The sequence below is a fragment of the Tenrec ecaudatus genome, chromosome 2 (genome assembly GCF_050624435.1).
Source record: "Tenrec ecaudatus isolate mTenEca1 chromosome 2, mTenEca1.hap1, whole genome shotgun sequence".
In the NCBI taxonomy this organism is placed as follows: domain Eukaryota; kingdom Metazoa; phylum Chordata; class Mammalia; order Afrosoricida; family Tenrecidae; genus Tenrec; species Tenrec ecaudatus.
Window position 1 is genome coordinate 9,461,480 of NC_134531.1, and position 18,890 is coordinate 9,480,369.

At 45.5% G+C, this 18,890-nt stretch overlaps 1 protein-coding gene across 2 annotated transcripts in view; it reads right to left on the reverse strand.

Annotated features, from left to right (window-relative positions):
- CTNND2 (catenin delta 2) overlaps positions 1-18,890 on the reverse strand; it is a 473,556-nt gene that overhangs the window by 147,007 nt on the left and 307,659 nt on the right. For both annotated transcript variants that reach the window (XM_075542985.1, XM_075542984.1), the window contains exon 8: positions 161-278. In XM_075542985.1, the coding sequence (XP_075399100.1) occupies positions 161-278 (118 nt within the window). The remainder of the gene's footprint in view (positions 1-160; positions 279-18,890) is intronic.

Here is an 18,890-nt window from a genome sequence, read left to right on the forward strand (position 1 = left end):
AAATGCCAATCATTTTGTAATCCCATTCTCCCCAGAGCTCTTAGAAACCCCTGGGTATTAAGTCCCACACGAGCTCTGCCTCGCTGGTACCCAGGCTAGCTCATCCGCTGGGCACCCAGATGCTGTAGCATCCTCTCTCCAGACAAATGCAGTCACGAACCTTGCTGTCGATCTCGCTGCTCCCCAGAGCAGACTGGATCACGTATAACAGTGCGTCTGTGAGTCCGTCACACTCCCGCATCCTCCGGCGGGCCTCCTCTCCGGCTGAACTCACATTCCTGCAAAGCAAAAGGGCACATCAGCAGTCAGCGACCATCACCATCAGAGCCTGGCCCCAGGCCCCTCCAACATCTTCAGGACAAACACACTCGTCTGTTTGTTCCTGAAGGTGTCTCAAGCGCCCAGTGCTAAGGCATAGGCGGGTTTTGACAAAGACCCCCTAGAAGCCATGAGCCACAGGGAACAGAGCTGACAGAATCCTGAATGAGAACAGAGTTGCCACCACATATGGATGGCTTACAACACTGCCTCCCAAAAAGAGCTGGAGGGCAGGTGGGTGGCTCCAGCAAATACCTGTGGTTAAAAAACAAACAAAACCATCCTAAACACCAAACTCACTGCCATTGAGTCAAGTGGGACTCATGGTAACCGTGCAGGACAGGGCAGAACTGCCCGTGTGGGTTCCTGAGACTGCAGCTCTTCACAGGAGTTGAGCTCCTGGTCTGTCTGAGACTTGTGATTGACCATTACTCTCTTGTTGATAGGAAGCCTGCATCCTCTGTATCTCCCGAGGGGCATGCCGAGCTCCGGGGTACTCCCTGTCCAGACTCCAGCTCTCACCTTCACTGGAGGGAGAGCAACACAGCGTGGTTGCTGTGTCCTGTGTCTGACAAGGTTGGGAGGTCATCCCAGAGCTTTGAGGATCTCCTTATTTACAATCGACTGGAGGATCAGAAGCTTTCTGATTCAAAGGACTGCGCTTCTTGGAGAAGTTGGAACCGTTTTTCAAAGAGAGAAGTTTCCAACTCACCGAGTTAGTTGAGAGATCTGAGATTTGCCTACCTAGTGAAACAGGACCCCTGCCAAAAACCATGGACAAAAAAAGAAACTCAAGATGGATTAAAGGCCGAAATATACAGCCTAGAACTCTAAGGATTATCTATGAAGAAATAGTAGCAAACTCAGGGGCTCTAATACAAGGCATACATACATCGCCGCACAAAATGATAAGGATCCATACTCCAGAAGACAAGCTAGAGGACTGGAGTCCCTTAGGCAGAGTGTCCCAAGCTCTGTCCAGTACTGACACACGTGGGCCACCACATCTTTCTCCCACGGCGCAGCCAGTAGGTTCAAATCGACAACCTTTGGGTGAGTCGCCAAGCACTGGGCCACCAGAGCCACAGACACCTGGCAGGGCCCTCCCTATTCATTGAGGATGCTGGATTCAGCCTGGTAGGCCATGTTGGTTGGAATAAACTAGCGATCACCACAACAGAATGGCATACGTATGAAGGGGCTTCAGAAAGTAGGTGGAAAAAAATTCCACTCTATTTTGTAATTCCATTTCTTCCCACAAATATTTTTTGTTTACTGGAAACGAGCCCATGTGCTTGGAAAGCACTGACGTCAGTTTCGATGTCACTGTTCTGCCTTTCATGGACGCTGAGGCCCGTGTTTCCATGTGACGGGAAGAAAACTGTAGGGCTCGCAAAGCTGTGAGCTCTCTCTCTTTGTTAATTTCTCTTCCAGTCTCTGCCCCCTCCTTTATTTTGCGGAGCACCGCACACGCGGAGCGACACACACAACAGAGTTCCCCGGCCCAGCTGATCAGAATTGTGACAGAAGCCCAGTCAAGCTGCCCCCACACTGTGCGTGTGGTTCTCCATGCACCCCCCCTTTCCCTTCCTGCCCCTTCCCCTTATAGCCTCACTGCAGACTTCAAACCCTGCGACTCTGTGTGTAAAAACACATTTTCTTAGGTTTTCGCCTGTTATAATGAGGGTATCAATGAGTATTTGTCTTTATGAGATTGGCTAACTTTAGTGAATATTTATGGCTTCCAAATTCTTCCATGTCATGGGGTATTTTCCAATTTTATTACTGTGTTTCAGAGATGTATAATATTTCATCGGATGCATGTACCAGAGTTGATGTATCCATTCCTCCACAGACAGGCTTTTTGGTTCTTTTCTTCGTTGCTACTGTAGAAAGCGCTATTATAAACACGGTTGTACATCGTTGGTTCATGTTTTATTCTATATTTCTTTGGGGTATATATGCCCAGGAACTTCTTTGAAATGTGGTATGGTGAGGAATATTAAAGGTATTGTGGATTGCCAGAGGACACGCAAACCTGTCTCGGAAGAAGTATAGGCAGAATGCCCCTTAGAAGCATGGGTGGCAACATTTGTCCCCCTTCCTTTGGACATGCCGTCAGGGAAGTCCAGTCCTTGGAAAAGGACCTCATGGTTGGTAAAAGTGGAGGGGCAGCAAAATAGAGGAAGACCCTTGACAAGATGGACTGATACAGTGGCAGCAACAAAGGGCTCAAATATAGGAATCATTGTGAGGATGGTCTGGGCAGGGTTTTGTTCTCTTTGGTGTACACTGGGTTGCAATGAACTCTGTAAACAACAACATACCCAGTAGAGAGACTGCAGGGACCAGGGCAACTTTGCAGCCCCTTTGGATTCCCATTGTGATGTCACAACATCCCTACACTGCTCCCTTGCTGTCGTCCTTCATTCAATTTTACAGGTGAGAGAGTCGAGGCTGGGAGAGGTTGTCTGAAGCCAAAGAGGTAGAAAGTAGAGGGAGTGGAACAATCCCAAGTCTGGGAGCGAGGGGAGAGCCAGGGAAGAAGAGAGAGAAAGACGGGTGGACAGTGTTCTTATAAATTAAAACAAAATCTTTTCTGTTTTGCTTTGGTATCTCACAAGTTCTTTAGACCATGTTTAAAAAGCCTCTGTTGGCCTTTCGATGCCACACTGAGAAAGGTTATGCAATTCAAATGAGCATTGTTGACATTTATGGATCTTTCTGCTTTTGAAAAATAAACAAAATTCCCCCAGTTCCTCAGGTAATAAAACTGGGTAAACACTAGCAGCACTTTCACGTGAAGTCTTACAATTTCCACATTGGGTGGCCAACCTTCCTTTCCACCAGGGTCTTGGGGGAGAAGGGGCAGCAACTTTCTGCCAGGGAAGGAGGGAAGACATCTGAGGCGTCACTAGACTTAGAGGGCCGGCTTTGGTCCAAGAGCAATTGTGGTCCATTGCTCCTGATGTGATTTTTACTAAGCTGAGCTCTGAAGGTTTGTCACAAATCCCTGGTCGACATCATTGCTCAAAGGATGTGGGGTGGCAACATGAGATGTTTCGACAACTGAGACTCTGCCTTTGATGAGACTCTCAGTGGAGTCTTGAGGGGGGTTGACTTTAAAGAGTGTATAGGTCTGCGTGGCTGGCCCTAATTCCCACTACATGGGTCCTACCCTCTTCCTCCCCTGGCCAGAAGAATGTACGTCAGAGGACAGCACTGAAGCTACAGCTCAGGGAGAGGGGAACATCTGATCAGAGCACACAGGAACAAATGAAGAGGGAAGGAGAGAGAGTGGAACACAACCTGGCCCACCAAACCCCGAGGATGATATTCCTGCTCAGAGCACCCAATGCAGAGAGGACCATATGGCTGGCCCCACTATGAGACAAGATGTCCCTCACTGACCCATAGCACTAAGAGGGACAACACTGGAGGCCCAGTGTGGAAATTATGCGCAACCTGAACCCACCACACTGGGGAGAAACATTAAGGGTGTGCAACAGAGCGGTAAGGGGAGCAAAGCAATGAAGTCCCTTGGGAAACCAAAAAACAGACTTTGGGGCCAGGGTATGGTACCTCATCAGATTCGACCAGAAAACATGCCTAAAGGTCAACAAACAGCTTGGAACTATATATAGGCTTTTCTTTTTCTGTCTTTGTTTTTTTGTTGTTATTGTTTGTTTAATTTTGTTGTCTTGTTTTGCTCTGCTTTATTTTTGTGCTTATTATTGTCTCTGCATGTCTCTCTAGATAAGATAGGTGGGATAAACAATGCAGGGGAGAAAACAATGGGACCTATAGTTCCTGGGGTACATGGGAGAGGAAGAGGCAGGGTTGTGTGTGTGTGTGTGTTAGAAGTGGGTGTTAACAAACCCAGGGAAAAGGGAACAACAAGTGATCTAAAGTCGATGAGGGCATAGGAGGCCTGGTAGGGCTTGATCAAAGGCAATGTAACCAAGAGGAATTACTGAAACCCAAATGAAGGCCTAACATGATAGTGGGACAAGAGGCAAGTAAAAGGAAATAGAGGAAAGAACTGGCTGGCAAAGGACATTTATAGAGGTCAAAATATAGGCATGTACATATGTAAATATATTTGTATATAACGATAGGGAAATAGATCTATGTACTATATTTATATGTTAAGTATCAAGGTAGCAGGTGGACATTGGCCCTCTACTCAAGTACTCCCTCAAGGCAAGAACACTTTGTTCAATTAAACTGGCATACCATGATGCTCACATTCCCAACACGATCGCTGAAGACAAAGTGGGTGCATAAGCAAATGTGGTGAAGAAAGCTGATGGAGCATGGCTACCAAAAGATATACCATTTGGAGTCTTAAGGGCTTGAGGACAAACAAGTGGCCATCTAGCTGCAAAGCAACAAAGTCCACATGGAAGAAGTACACCAGTCTGTGTGATCATGAGGTGCTGATGGAATCAGGTATCAATCATCAAAGACCCAGAACAAAAAAATCATATCAAAGTGAATGAGGGGGAGTGCAGAGTGGAGACCCAAAGTCCATCTGTAGGCAATTGGACATCTTCTTACAGAAGGGTCACAAGGAAGAGACAAGCCAGTCAGGTGAAGTATAGCAGTGATAAAATATACAACTTTCCTCTAGTTCTTTAATGCTCCCCTCCCCCCAGCCCAACTATCATGATCCCAATTCTACCTTAGAAATCGGCTGGATGAGAGCATGTACATGGGTACAAATAAGAGCTGGAAACACAGGGATTCCAGGACAGATAAGCACTTCAGGGCCAATAACAAGAGTGGCGATACCAGGAGGGTAAGGGTAAGGTGGCGGGGAGGAGAACTGATCACAATGATCTATATATAACCCCCTCCCTGGGGGATGGGCAACAGAAAAGTGGGTGAATGGAGACATCGATCAATGTAAGACATGGAAAAATAATAATTTGTAAATTATCAAGAGTTTAGGAGGAAATGAGGGCGGGGGAAAAAACAAGGAGCTGATACCCAGAGCTCAAGAAGGAAGAAAATGTTTTGAAAATGGTGATGGCAACAAATGCACAAATTTGTTTGCCACAATGGATGCATGTATGTATTGTGAAATGAGCTGTATGAGTCCCCAATAAAATGATTTTTAAAAACAGTGTATAGTTCATGTACATTATGGTCAGAAATACCCTTCACACCATGCCCTGGTTGATGGTAGGTCTATTTTTCTCTGTGTGTCTTTATGATGGGGGTAGGCTGCTTCCTGATTCACAAACCAGACATATCCATCAACCACAGATTCATGAGGAACAGTGTCTGGCGCCAACTCACCAGGAGGGCATAAAAGCTATGGACATTTTGGACACTGTAAGTGTTTGAAATTCATCTTAGCTTTGTTTTTCCTTATTCTATTTTCTGTTCTAGATTGTTTTGAAGTGATGGTTTTAGAGGCAAAGATGGAGAGACTTGGTCTTATATACTTTGGACATGTTGTCAGGAGAGACTGCTCCCTGGAGAAGGACAACATGCTTGGTAGAGTAGATGGGTACCTAAAGAGAGGAAGGCCCCTTGCTACTGTGGGCTCAGGTATAAGAACAATTGTGAGGATGGCGCAGGGCGGTGCGTGGTGTTTTGTTGTCTTGCACACAAGGTCGCTATGAGTCAAAATCTACTCGATGGCACTTTAACAACAACAACATCTTCAAATGTCTAAGACCAAAAAGCCAAACTCACTGCCCTTGAGTGGATGCTGAGTCTTAGCAATCCTATAGGACAGGGTAGAACTGCCCCTGTGAGTTTCTGAGCCTGGCCCTTTTTATGGGCCTAGAAACCCGTCTTTCCTCCCGTGGAGTGGCTGGTGCCTTGGAATGGCTGAGCCTGTAGTTAGTAACCCAAGGAGTAATCACTGTGCTACCAGGATATTGAGAGGTGAGAGAGAGGTATCGGGTGAGGTTTCAGTGGTGAAGCAAAGTGACTACACACACACATGCACATACATGCACTTACACATGCATTTGAGCACACACAGGTGCACACACTCCGGTGCTAGGGGACAAGGAGTTATCAGAGTATCTGCAGGTATAACAAGGGTCAATGCATGTAAAGCATTTACAAGCAGACTGACATACGTCCATATCTCTTTGTCAATGCCCACCAGTATTCTAAAGGAGCCCTAGTGGGGGCAAGATGAGGTCGTCTGCTCCTGTAGAGACTGACAGCCTCAAAGTCCCGAGGGACAGTTCTACTCTGTCTTCTAGGGGCGCAGTGAGGTGGAACGGACCCCAGGGCAGTGTGTTTCCATTTGGTCTTTGGTGATTAGTGTCCTACAGGACTTTGGGGCCAGGTTCACATTTTTAATCACCGTCTCTTGAGTGAGCAGATATACATCTTAAGCATGAATTTAGTATTTACTTTAGATGAGAGTCCAGAGCTTCATTTTCCTTGGTCTTTCCCCTAAATACAAGATCTCCACTTCCAATCATAATTTTTAGCTCTCTCTCTCTTTCTCTCTTCTTTTGAGTTTTGATGACTAGGTTGAGGGAAAACAATGTCAGTTGTGATTAAAACCATTTTAACACATTAACAGCAGGTCACAAAGCTTTAAAGCATCACGGATCTACCAAAGCTCAGAGTTCAGTCTCCACATATTTAGGAACACATTACAGTGAAATTTAACTGCAAGCTCCAATTATGAAAACAAGTTTTGAAAAAATACAGTGACCTGTATGAATCACAGAGCAGTTACTTTCAATCCCAATCCTAAATGAGCATGTCCGTGATGAGCTGATATCCAATGTATGCCCTTCATTGCATTTAACGCATCTCTTGCCCATCTTGAGGGAGGTGTTTTCCATGTCTAGTTCGACATTTGCACCATAACATTCTGGAATACACTTTTGAAAAGAATTGGTAAAAAGCACAGAGATTTGTATCATATCTTCTCTTTAGAAACCATCATTATAATCTTGAATGATATATCAACTGATGTATCATTCAAGACTATAATAATGTTGACATTGGAAGTGTCCACTTCATGTGGATTCTAAAAGAGTTTTTCTTCCCTTAGTGGATAAAATAATACACCATTTATTTTTACATCTTCTAATTAAACAGGCTAGTCTCTTTTGTCCAAGTGTAACTACTTAGGCAGCTTTATTTCCTGTATCTACTGTGCTGGCTGATATCATAGGGCCTCCCTTATTCACTGTGCTTATTTCAAACAAATTTGACTCTCAGAGTCCCGAGTGATTTACCTGGTAGGTTCAAGGGAACAACTATAATATTTTACACAAGCCACCCAGTTCTGCATTGGGTAGGAGATCAAATCAGAGAGAAAACTTAGGAGTGCGATCCCAGGAACTGTGATAGCTTTATTGTGCCAACTAGGCTTCCATAGGAACATATGGGTGGTGTTTAATCAGGTTTCAGCTTGTTTGGAGAGCAATGAGATAAATGGCTTTCCAAGGCCGGCCCCCTTCTCTCTTTCTCCCTGGTGATTGGACCAGCACTCTGCTACCTGAGATCATTGTTTTCCTCAGCTGTGTGCTGCGCTACTGTGGGCCAAGCCAACCTGTGGATCTTGTCACCTTGCATTGCTAGAGCTTGAAGTTCTATTGAGTCCTGCTTCGACAAGCTTCTTGAGGATCCAAGGGGATCGCTTCACACTCCTGTGCTACTGGCCTCTGCTACATCTCAACTTCGCATCTTCTGGATGTAGCTGCCCCACCCTGCATGTCTTGCCCGAGGGCAGACTCTGTTGTGTGCTTACTTGACCTTGCATCAACAGACCCTGTGAGTTGAAAGACCTCCAGTATATTAACTGATCCATGAAAGTGAATTGAACTGACCCCTCTGTACTGTTGTGTGGACTAATTGGCTGCTGTATTCTTTCTCACTATATAAATATATAAATATAAACATATATATTCCCCGTTTCCCCCCACCCCCCCAAAAAAAGTGTTCTGGTTTTATTGCTATAGAGAACCCTGCCCAACACAGGAACCAATTCACTTCTAATTTCATTTTCTACCTTTCATTGGTACAATGGCTAAAACACATGGCTGCAATAATTCCAATCCTTCGGGAACTGGAAGGAAGAAAGATGTGCCAGTCTGCTTCCATAAAAGTTTCAGCCATGGAAATCCTACAGGGCCGTCTTACTCTGTCCTACTGGATCACCATGAATTGGAATGGAATAGCACTGAAGGCCGTAATGGGTTTGGTTTGGGATTCTTCGCACTCCCTTGGCTCCTTGAGCCTTCATGATCGATCACCATTGGCTTTGTATTTAAATTCTGAATTTAAGCAAAGAAGCATCATCACAAAACCTTCTTGTTACTGTTAGGTGTCATCAAGTCAGATCTGCCTTACAGTGACCACATGCCCCGTGGCAGGAAACACTGCCTGGTCCGGCGCCATCCTCACAACTGTCCCTTGGCCCGAGCTCATCGTTGCAGCCACGTGTCAACGCATCTCCTCGAGGGCCTTCCTTGTATTTGCCGCCCCTCCACTTTACCGACCGTGAGGTCCTTCTCCAGGGACTGGCTTCTCCTGACATGTCCAAGGTATATAAGACAACATCTTGCCATCCTTGCCCTTATGAAGCATTCTGGCCTGACTCCTTCCAAGACAGACCTGTTGGTCCTTTTAGCCGTACATGGTACTTGTCTTACTCTTCACCCGCGCCACACTTCAAACACGTTGATTCCGTGTGGTTTTGAAATTGGTAAAGATGTGCATCAGGGTTGTAAACTTTCAACATACTCGTTACATCTGTACGATGGACTGTATGAAGAAGAATGTGGTATCGGGAGTGGAGGAAGGTGTATTCATGACCTGCGATATGCAGATGACACATTGTGGTACAATTGCTGAAAATAAGGATGACCTGAAGCACTTGCTCAGGACGATCAAGGATTACAGCCTTCAGTATGGATTATGACTCTCTGTAAAGAAGGCCCAAACCCACACAACTGGGTTACCAGCTACCGTGAGGCTCAATGGAGAAAACGTTGAGGTTGGCAAGGATTCTGTCTGGCTTGACTCCACGATCCACGCTCACAGAAGCAGCAGGCAAGTGATCAAAGGACGAGCTGCTCCAGGTAAGTCTGCTGCACAAGCTGTCTTCAGGGTACTGAAACTCAAGTGTTCCTTTTGAAGACGAACGTGCGCCTGACCTCAACCATGCTATTTTCATTTGCCTCATGTGCCTGTGAAAGTCAGACATTGAATAAGGAAGTCAAAATCATAGATATATTTAGTAAACAAAAATGCCCAAAGGTGAAGAAGCTGTTTCTCCGCATAGCCTGCGCCTAGGTCTGTGTTTCATCGCTTTAACCCCCGTTCCGCTGCGAAAAAAATTCTGCACTCCCCAATTTACACAAAGTTAAAACAGCAGGTTTGATTTCCTGGGGGAGCTCAGATCATGTTCCCTTTTATGTTCTCTGAGTTGGAGGGACAAGAAGAAGTCTGACGGGGCACTACCAGGGTCCTAGGGTGGAAGCGGTAAGGTTTCCCAGTAACATTCTCACAGAAAGGCCCTGGTTTGCCTTCCAAGAGTGCGCCAGTGCATCGTCGTGGTGGAAAAGAACGCCTCGCTGCAACTTTCCCGGCTTTATTTTCACCAGTTAGTCTGAGAATGAAAAACGAAGCAGTCTGCTTCCATAAAGATTTACACCAGATCCCGGGAGCCGTCCTACGGGCCCGCTATGAGTCGGTTTGGTTGAACTCTACAAGGCAAGGCTGCCATGATACATGGCTCAGGGCATAACGAGGCCCTGTACATGGACTTGGCATCCAGATGATGTACTTCCATTCTTACTATCCTTTCGCCAACCATCCCACCACCATGAACATAAACTCAATGTCTCAGCAAAAACGCTCCCTTTCGCCTTCCTTCCTACTTCTGGTAGCCACAAATAGGCTTGGATTTCTGTTATTCATTTTCATAGCAGTGAGATCATACAATGTGTGTCCTGCTGTGATGGACTTATCTTGGTCAGCGTGACGTTGTCAGGATTCATCCATGTTGTAGTATGTACTAGGACTTGACTTCATTGGTTTTGCTTAATTTAATATTTTATTGAAGTTCTGGTTAAAGTTTACACACTGAGCTAGGCTCCCGTTTGGAAATTTCTGTCCAAATGACACAGCAGCATTAGTTCAATGTTCATAAAAGTGTCACAGTGTCTGTAACTAGTTGTTTTGTCTCCAGTACTCTTTCCCTGCCTTCTTATCTTTTCATCTTTGCTTTTCAGTAATGGTTGACCTCCTGGTCTCATGGAAATGGGTTCAAAGGAAGGCACAGATTGATAGGCAATGTCCTTTCTTTGGGTTCCACTCTACTATTGGGCCTGGTTCTTAGGTTTAAAGAGTGTCTCTGGGCAACAGTCTCAACAAGTCCTCTGTTCGCTACTATTCCAAGTTGTCTGACTTTTAAGATGTTTATTTTAAGACTTTGAGTTCGGCTCCCCCATTTCCCTCCCATTCAATCTTGGAGCATCTTAGTGTGAACCCTCTCAGAACGGTCAGTCATGCTAGCTGGGCACTCTCTAGTTATTGTGGTCTCAGAGTAGGTGAAGTCATGGATCATGGAGACTTGTTTCTTCTCTGGGTGTTTGGTTACTTGCTCTTTGCTTCTGGTGAGCAGAGAACAGTTGGAATAGCCACTCACAAGTTTTTAAGACCACAGATGCTACTCAATTCACTACAATGTAGATTATGACTTTTGTGAATTATGTTACGTCAGCTTACTGAGTGTTCTATCAGCCTGTGGTCCTTAGATTTTCAAACCAGAATCTTGGGTGGTCTTTGGTTATTGTGCCTGGCCAGTGTCCTAACTTGTGCCTTCAATGGCTATGTGTACCTGCACCCGTATATTTACACGTACATAGATGACCCAGGCATCACTTGCCTCATATGCTTGTGACCACTGAATAATGAATAAGGAAGACTAGAAGAACTGATGCATTTGAATTGCGGTGTTGGGTGTTGCACTGGGTGGCAGTACTTTGTCTCAGGTACTCTGGATAGTCCAGCGCCTGGAGAAGGATATCGTGCTTGGTAAAATGGAAGGTCCTTGACAAAGAGGAAGATACTCAAGGAGAAGGATTGAAACGGTAGCTGTGACAAGGGGCTTACACGTAGCTCTGGTTATGAAGACGGCGCGGGACTCCACAGCTTTGTTCTGCTGTACACGGAGCGGAGAAACTACCCACACCTAACCACAAGGAGATAGATTCTTCTAGCTGTCGGAACCTTTTAGCCCACCTGTACATACCTCTACACCCAAATGCCGGTACCCCTCTGTATTTGCCCCTCCTTTGGTTATGCTGTGCTCACTATATTTGCATTTGGTGCCATTTTTCCACCCCCAGGGAAGTAATACGTGTCTACAATGTAGCGTGTTCCTTCTCTTCGCCGTGCCCTCCGTGATAACCGTCATGAACAGTGCTGTCTCGGTGATGTCGACTCGTCTCTTTGAAAAGCAGGATCAGTCATACAACAGGCGTCCTTCCCTGGTTGCCTTGTTTCACTCGGCAATTAGCCCTTCAAGAGGACGTCCTCTCACTATGTGACTAAGGAGAAGACACCCTGGTTGAGGCCAACGTACATTGTGTTCATTTCTTTTCCTCCTAGCCCTTGATCTGATTAGCCAGAAGAGGGTTGCCACATTTGGGGGGCTCGGCATGGTCTCTAGAACTCTGCAGCTTGGTCCTGCCAGTTTCTCTTTCTGACCTAAAAGGTTTTCTAAACCCCCAGTCTTCGTGGCTTCCAGTGAACAGGTGGCATCTCTAGGCAGTGGTGCTCTGGAGCTCGTGCTTGGAAATGAGGACTCGGGTTTCGACGGGGAGCGCCGTGTGGCAGTTTCCTGCCTCTGCTTGAGGGCCATTCACTGCGCAGCCTCGTTATTTCAGGGCAGAGCATATCAAGGACACACAACAGCCAGCATCCACAGCCTTGAGATGAGCTACCGCTCTGGAAACACCCACTGGGCACCAGTCATAGAGAGTTGGATGCATTTGAAAATGTTCTTGAGGGCACACTCTGCATGTGTTTTTAGAATTGGTTCATCAATGCAGTCAAGTCAGACACGATTTCCAGAGATGTCAGCCAGGCTCTCCCGCACGCCTCTGACTTGTTCGTTAGGAGGAGGAGCTCGGGCTCACAGTCTGGAGCACTGCTGCGCGCCTCTTTGTCTTCTCCGGAGGAAGGCAATTTCTTTACAAATCAGGACAGTGATGGCTGGGTAATTGCTTTGCAGAGCTGCAGGGACAGAATGCTTGAGCGGCTTAAAGACCTTCTGAGGGCGACGGTGAACACGGCGGCTGTCCTGCGTTCCTCTCCCCTTCCTCAGAAGAAGATGGGTGAGCCCCTTCTTGGTGGCTGCTCACCATTTTCTGAGACTGCCAGGAGGCATGCCTTCCCGAGCCAGCCAGATGCCAGGATCCGTTGTTCTGGAGAAGCTCCAAGCAGAACCAGAAATACCTGAGTTAAAAGACACCCTCTGGCTGCCAGGCACCAACCAGGGTTTTAGCTACATGATTCCAATTAAAATTGATGGACGCCATGGAGTTAACTGCTCCCTGAAATGTCTCTTAAATGCTTCCCATCAGGCTAAATTACAGGGAAATGAGAGGAAACAAAGAGCGGATGTTGTGTGGCTAAAACCACACACTGTGGTGCCTAATTGTGCATGCGCTCCTTTGTGTCCCACCGCACACAATGCCTTCCATAGCCTTGGCTTCCACCTCACAGGACTCAGGGAGCAAACTTCCCTCTACGCTGGCTGTTACTTCTCTCTACACTGGCTGTTGCTAATACAAGGCCTCTAGATCTAGAACCTTGGCCAAGGCTCACTGTGGCCTCTTAGCCACCCCCACCCCTCCAATAGGTGGACCGAGCAGAAACTCCCGTTGTCGAAAGCCTCTGCATGCAACACGTGTGTTTCCCACCTTTGCACCTTCAAGGGGCTGTCTTTCTCTCCCAGAGTCTCGGCATCGAAATGCAACAAAGCGGGAGGGCTGTCATGGACAGCGATTTCTTCTATCACAGTTTGGGAGGTTAGGAGGGCGTTCAAATCAAGGGTACTGGCAGTGTCAAACTTTGTCAGGGCTCTGAGAGAGGAATGGCTCCGAGTCTCTCAACTCTCTCAAATAAGGTTACATTCACAGGTGCAGGGGTAGGGCTTCGACGTACTTCTTTGGGAGACACAGGTCAACCCATGACAGTAGCTTTCCATCAATTTTACTGCATCAACCATTCCATAAAATCTATAAAATCCATAAAATCTAGCATCAATGTTAGCTAACCAGAGTCCAATCACAAACGCAACAGCAGCCAAACGAAAATGTTATGGGTCAACCTGCAAATTGAGTTTGAAAATGAGTAAAATCAGTGTCTATTTTTCTTCTCTGCTGAACTGAATGATTCCTCATCACCAGACTTGACCTAATATGTCACAAAACCGGAGCTTTAAAACGTGCATATAATACACGCGTGATGGAAAACACGGTGAAATAGACATGCAACCCCTATGCCACCAAGCAGGTAGCTCCAGGAAAATGAGCATCGTGGCGAAATATATGACCAGCTATGCCAACATGACAAAATTGCTGGCATTCTGAGCCCTTCATCTTCTCGGAAGAAGGTGAACAAAGCCAACTGATAAGGAATTACAGGTAACTGGCTACCAGCCTTTTAAATGTCAGATTGTGGGTCTGAAGACATTCAGGATTTGGCATAATGTTCCAGACTATTAATAGCTTTTATTAAAGCAAGTCTTCCGACTTCCCGTTCAATTCATCACCTAATTCCCCCACATGTGATCTTATGATTTATTTACTTGCAGATAAACTTAGCAAATTACACTTCAAAGACTTATTAAGCCTGGAATCAATGTGAATCCTAAAAGCTCACCAATCTTATCTGGACGAGAGTGTTTTCCTGGGGGTGTGTTCCTTGTTTTTCAACGATTATTTTGATCCCTCGCTGACAGGGTATTGAGTAGCAATAACAGACACAAAAAATTGGATATGCCCTCACAGGCAATGAGCGGCATGTTCCTTCCCCGCTTCATCCCTTTCCTCAGCTTCTACCTGCAGAATGCTTTGCATAATTCCCCAGTCCTTTCGACGCACTGTTTTATTGGGGGTCTTCACTGTTAACTGCTACCAGCTCTACTCTAGGTGGATCACTCCTGGTCCATTCCCAGGGGTACTGTTGGAGAAAGAGAGACAGAACATATACCTCTGCCACCTGATCTTTCTGAGGCTCCAGGACAGCCCTCTTTGCTAGTGTCTACTCTAACATTTCTCTTTTGGAATCTTATTACTAGTTGCCTTTGAGTTGAAGCCTCCTCATGACAACCTTATGTGTAACAGAATAAAAGATGGCCAGGTCTCGTGTCATCTTCATGATCGTTGCTATGTGAGTCAATTGTTGGCAGCCACTGTGCTTATCCACCTCATCAAAGGTCTTCCTTTTAGTCTCTCTTCATCCTCTCACGCCTCAAATTGACACCAGATTATGTAACTACCGCAAATCGTTCGGCTTTACTTAATCCAAGATAGATGTGTTCCTCCTGTTTCTGGCAGCCCTTGGTTGTGCCACAGTCTTCACCAACAGCCCCACTGAAATGATTCAACTCTTGGTCTGCCTGTTTCTCTAACTTTCGTATGTGTATGGGATGATCTTTGCTCGTTAACACCGTAAAGACTTTGGTGTGGCTAGTTGGTGGCATAGTGGATTTTAAGTTGAGATGTAACCCCCAGGTGCTCCATGGGAAAAAGATGAGGTGTTCTACTCCCATAACAATTGATGGCCACAGGGGCAGCTCTACTCTGTCACTGAGTTAGAATGGACTCCATGGTGGTGAGTTGGGGTTTTCTGGTTTGCAGTAGTAGAGTTGCTGAATGTGATTAAAGACTTCTGATTTGCTTCCTTATGCTTTCTGGGGCATTAGCTGTTGATGTGAAAATAATGAAACTTCAGCTTTTTCTCCATCCATCAAGAGGCTGTTAGTGGGAGTTACTAAGCTGTGGTGAGAAGAGCCATAGTTCAGGGTAATTTCACTTCCCCACGGTGACTCCCCAAGTCTGTCTTTCCATGGCGACATCTTACGACCAGGGCCCACTTCATTCTGGTATGACCTCACTGCTGTCACCGTCAAAGAATGACCCAACTTTCTCAACCAAGGTTATATTCACAGTTCAGGGTCAGGACACCAACATTCCTCCTTGAAAGACACAGTCAGCCCACAGCAGTAGCTTTCCTTCAAGTCTACACACCTCATCCACCATGTCCATCCAATCTATGTGCTCTACCAACTTTTGCCGATCACAAATGCAACAACAGCAAAAGGAAAATGTTATTCAGTTGTGAGGATTTTTCCCCCTTTTTTCTTCACTCAGGCATAATCCACACTGAAGGCCATGTCGTCTTTGACGAACGTGAATAAATACTTCAAACTGTCTTTATTTTTGGCAAGCAAGGTTGCTCCATTTGCATTATCACAGGGGATAAAGGAGTCATCTCCTAACCTAAATGCCTAGTTCTTCTTCAAATGGTTGGGAGCCTGAACTTATTTGTCCAGCATACAGATTGAACGAGTAGGAACCCAGCTGCCCCAGCTTTCTAATCCCAAGAGCCCTTCCTTCTGTTTGAATAGGCTCTTTAAACTGGTAGCAAAAATGCGAATAAAAATCATCTCTGGGTTCCACCATATTTGGGAATGGATAAATTGTTGACTATAATTAATGTCCTTGAATTTGTCATGTGATGATTGGAAGTGGAGACTGTTTTGTTACGTCTAGCCAAGCATAAGTCAGAAAGTGTTGGTCCAACATCACAGAGAGACCTTAATTAAACAAAAATGTCAAAAGCTGAAGCTAGTGCTTCCTGACAGAGTCTCTCTAGTCTACGCACTTCTAGAGCCTGTCTTTCCATCTCCCTGCCACGTCCCTGAAGAATGCTGTGTGCTGTGACTTATATGACACCAAAGGACTTTGGGGTATCCTCAAGGGACTGGAATCTTTTCCTTCGAAGTGTCATTTACATTTTTGGAACAAAAAGAAGTCTGAAGAGACAGAGCAGGGCTATGTGGTGTAGGTGTGGTAAGGTTTCCAATGAACTTTTCAGAGGACAGTCAAAGAAGGAGCAGGTGGATTGCCATGATGGGCAAACAAAACCCAGCAAATCCTTGTTGCAGATTTCTTGGTCCTTTTCTCAACAATATAGTTTCCAATTTTTAAAATAATTCTCCATAATAAGCCCCTGGATCTTCTTGGGGTCGTCAAAAAAATCTATCAAGGTTATTCCTCTTAGGATAAAAAGGAACAACAACAAAAACCCAGTACCTATAATCTTCTGCCCTGACCTCTCTGTCTTGGAATTCACTGGCCAGCAGATCCCCGGGGATGAGACATTGTCTGTAGCCATCCATTGATGGCGGAGACATGGTAAAACTTGTTCTGTTTGGAACAAACCCAGGCATGTATGAACTGGATTCTTAGTAGCATTACTTTTTCAGTTGCCCTAGTACTTGCACAGCACCCATCTCTACAAATCAGAAAAACAAAAATAAAACTAACAAAGAACCAAAGCCGAAACTAGATTAAAACAGCTTAAGCTCCATAACCAAATTGGAAGGAAGTGATTAAAAAGTTTTAAAACTAAAAAATATAAATAATAATAAAATGTTTTAAAACCAGCAATATCTCTCTCCTAGATGCTGTCTCATAAACATAAAAATTTGTTTTTTTTTAAAAAAAGACTCAGTAGTTTTTTTCTTTGGTCCAGAGGGCAAGACAACAATAGAAAACCCAACTTTTGGTGAACTTGGCCTGAAAGTTGCTGGGTAGTAGTTGGTGATAGTTGGAAGGACATTTGGAAGATGACTACCTGGCCACCTGACTAGAAGAGATCCATATTTGTGCCCATTCCAAAAACGGTGACCCGACAGAAAGCTCCAACTATAGAATGATATCACTGATGTTTCAAAGCAATGAAATTTGACTGAAGATCATCCAGCAGCAGTTGTGATACATTGACAGGGGCCTGCCAGAAGTCCAGGTCTGATCCAGAAGAGGACTTGGACCAAGGGATGTCATTGCTGATGTCAGATGGACCTTGGCTCCAAGCAGAGAACACCAGAAAGACGGTGACTTGTGTTTCATTGACTATGCAACAGCACTGGACTGTGTGGACCATAACAAACTGGATCACCTTCAGAAGAGTGGGGATTTCAGAACATTGTGCTCATTCGGAACTTGTACATGGATCAAGAGGCCGTTTTATGGACAGAACAAGGAATGCTGCCTGGTTTACAATCAGGAAAGGTGTGCATCAGGGTTGTGTCCTCTCACCATACTTGTTCAATGTGTATGTTGAGCAAATCATCAGAGAAGTCGACGTTTATGAGGAAGAGTGCGGTATCAGAATTGGAAGAAGGCTTATTAGTAAGCTGCCATACGCAGATGGCGCATCCTTGTTTGCTGAAAGTGTGGAGGAATTGAAGCAGTTGCTGACAGATATCAAGGACTGCAGCCTTCAGTATGGATTGCGACTCAATTTACGGAAGACCAAAATCCTCACAACTGGACCAATAGGTACCACCATGAGAAATGGAGAAAAGGTTGAAGTTGTCAAGGATTTTGTCTTACTTGGACCCACAATCAATGTCTCTGGAAGTAACAGTTGAGAAATCAAAAGACGCACGGCATTAAGTAAATCTGTTGCACAAGGACCTCCTTAGAGCAGTGAAAAGCAAGAAAAATGTTACTTATGTTACTTTGCGGATTAAGGTGCGCCTGACATAAGTCATGGTATTCCCCATTGCCTCATAGGCATGTGAAAGTTCAACACTGAATAAAGAAATACCATAAAAGAATTGATGAATTTGAATTGGTGCTGGAGAACAATGAAAGTACCGTGTCTTGCTAAAGGAAACGTGTCTGTGTTAGAAGAAGTAAGGCCAAAGTGCTCCTGAGAGGCAAGGATGGTGAGACTTTGTCTCACATACTTAGGACATGTTGTCAGGAAAGACCAGTGCTTGGAAAAAGACATTATGTTTGGTCAAGTGGAGGGGCAGGAAAGAGGAAAGGGAGGCCCTTGATGAGATGGATGGGCACAGTGGCTACAACCATGGGCTCAGGCACAGGGACAATTATGAGGATGGCACAGGACCACGTAGTACTTCGTTCTGTTGTGCACAGGGTCACTATGGGCGGGAGCTGACTCGATAGCACCCAAGGACCACATCAGCAGTTGCTGCATCCTGAACCAGAGAAATTGGATTGTTATTGGTTTGGTCAACGTTTCATGACAACTACAAAGACTGTGGACCACCCTCCTCGCTCCCTGTGTTAACGACAGTGTCTGGTGTGGGCAGCGGAGGAGTGGAAGGCAGGTACAAAGTGATCAGAATTCATGCAGTACTTTGCATAAGAGAATGCACACAGATGCTGGTATTTCTGTCTGCTGTCAGAGGACTCCTGACTGGTGTCGGCTCCACACACAGCACAATGAAAGCAGGCCTGGTCCCGTGCCATCCCCCGGAATAGTTGTCTGTTGGAACATCGTGGTCCCTAGGATTTTTTTTA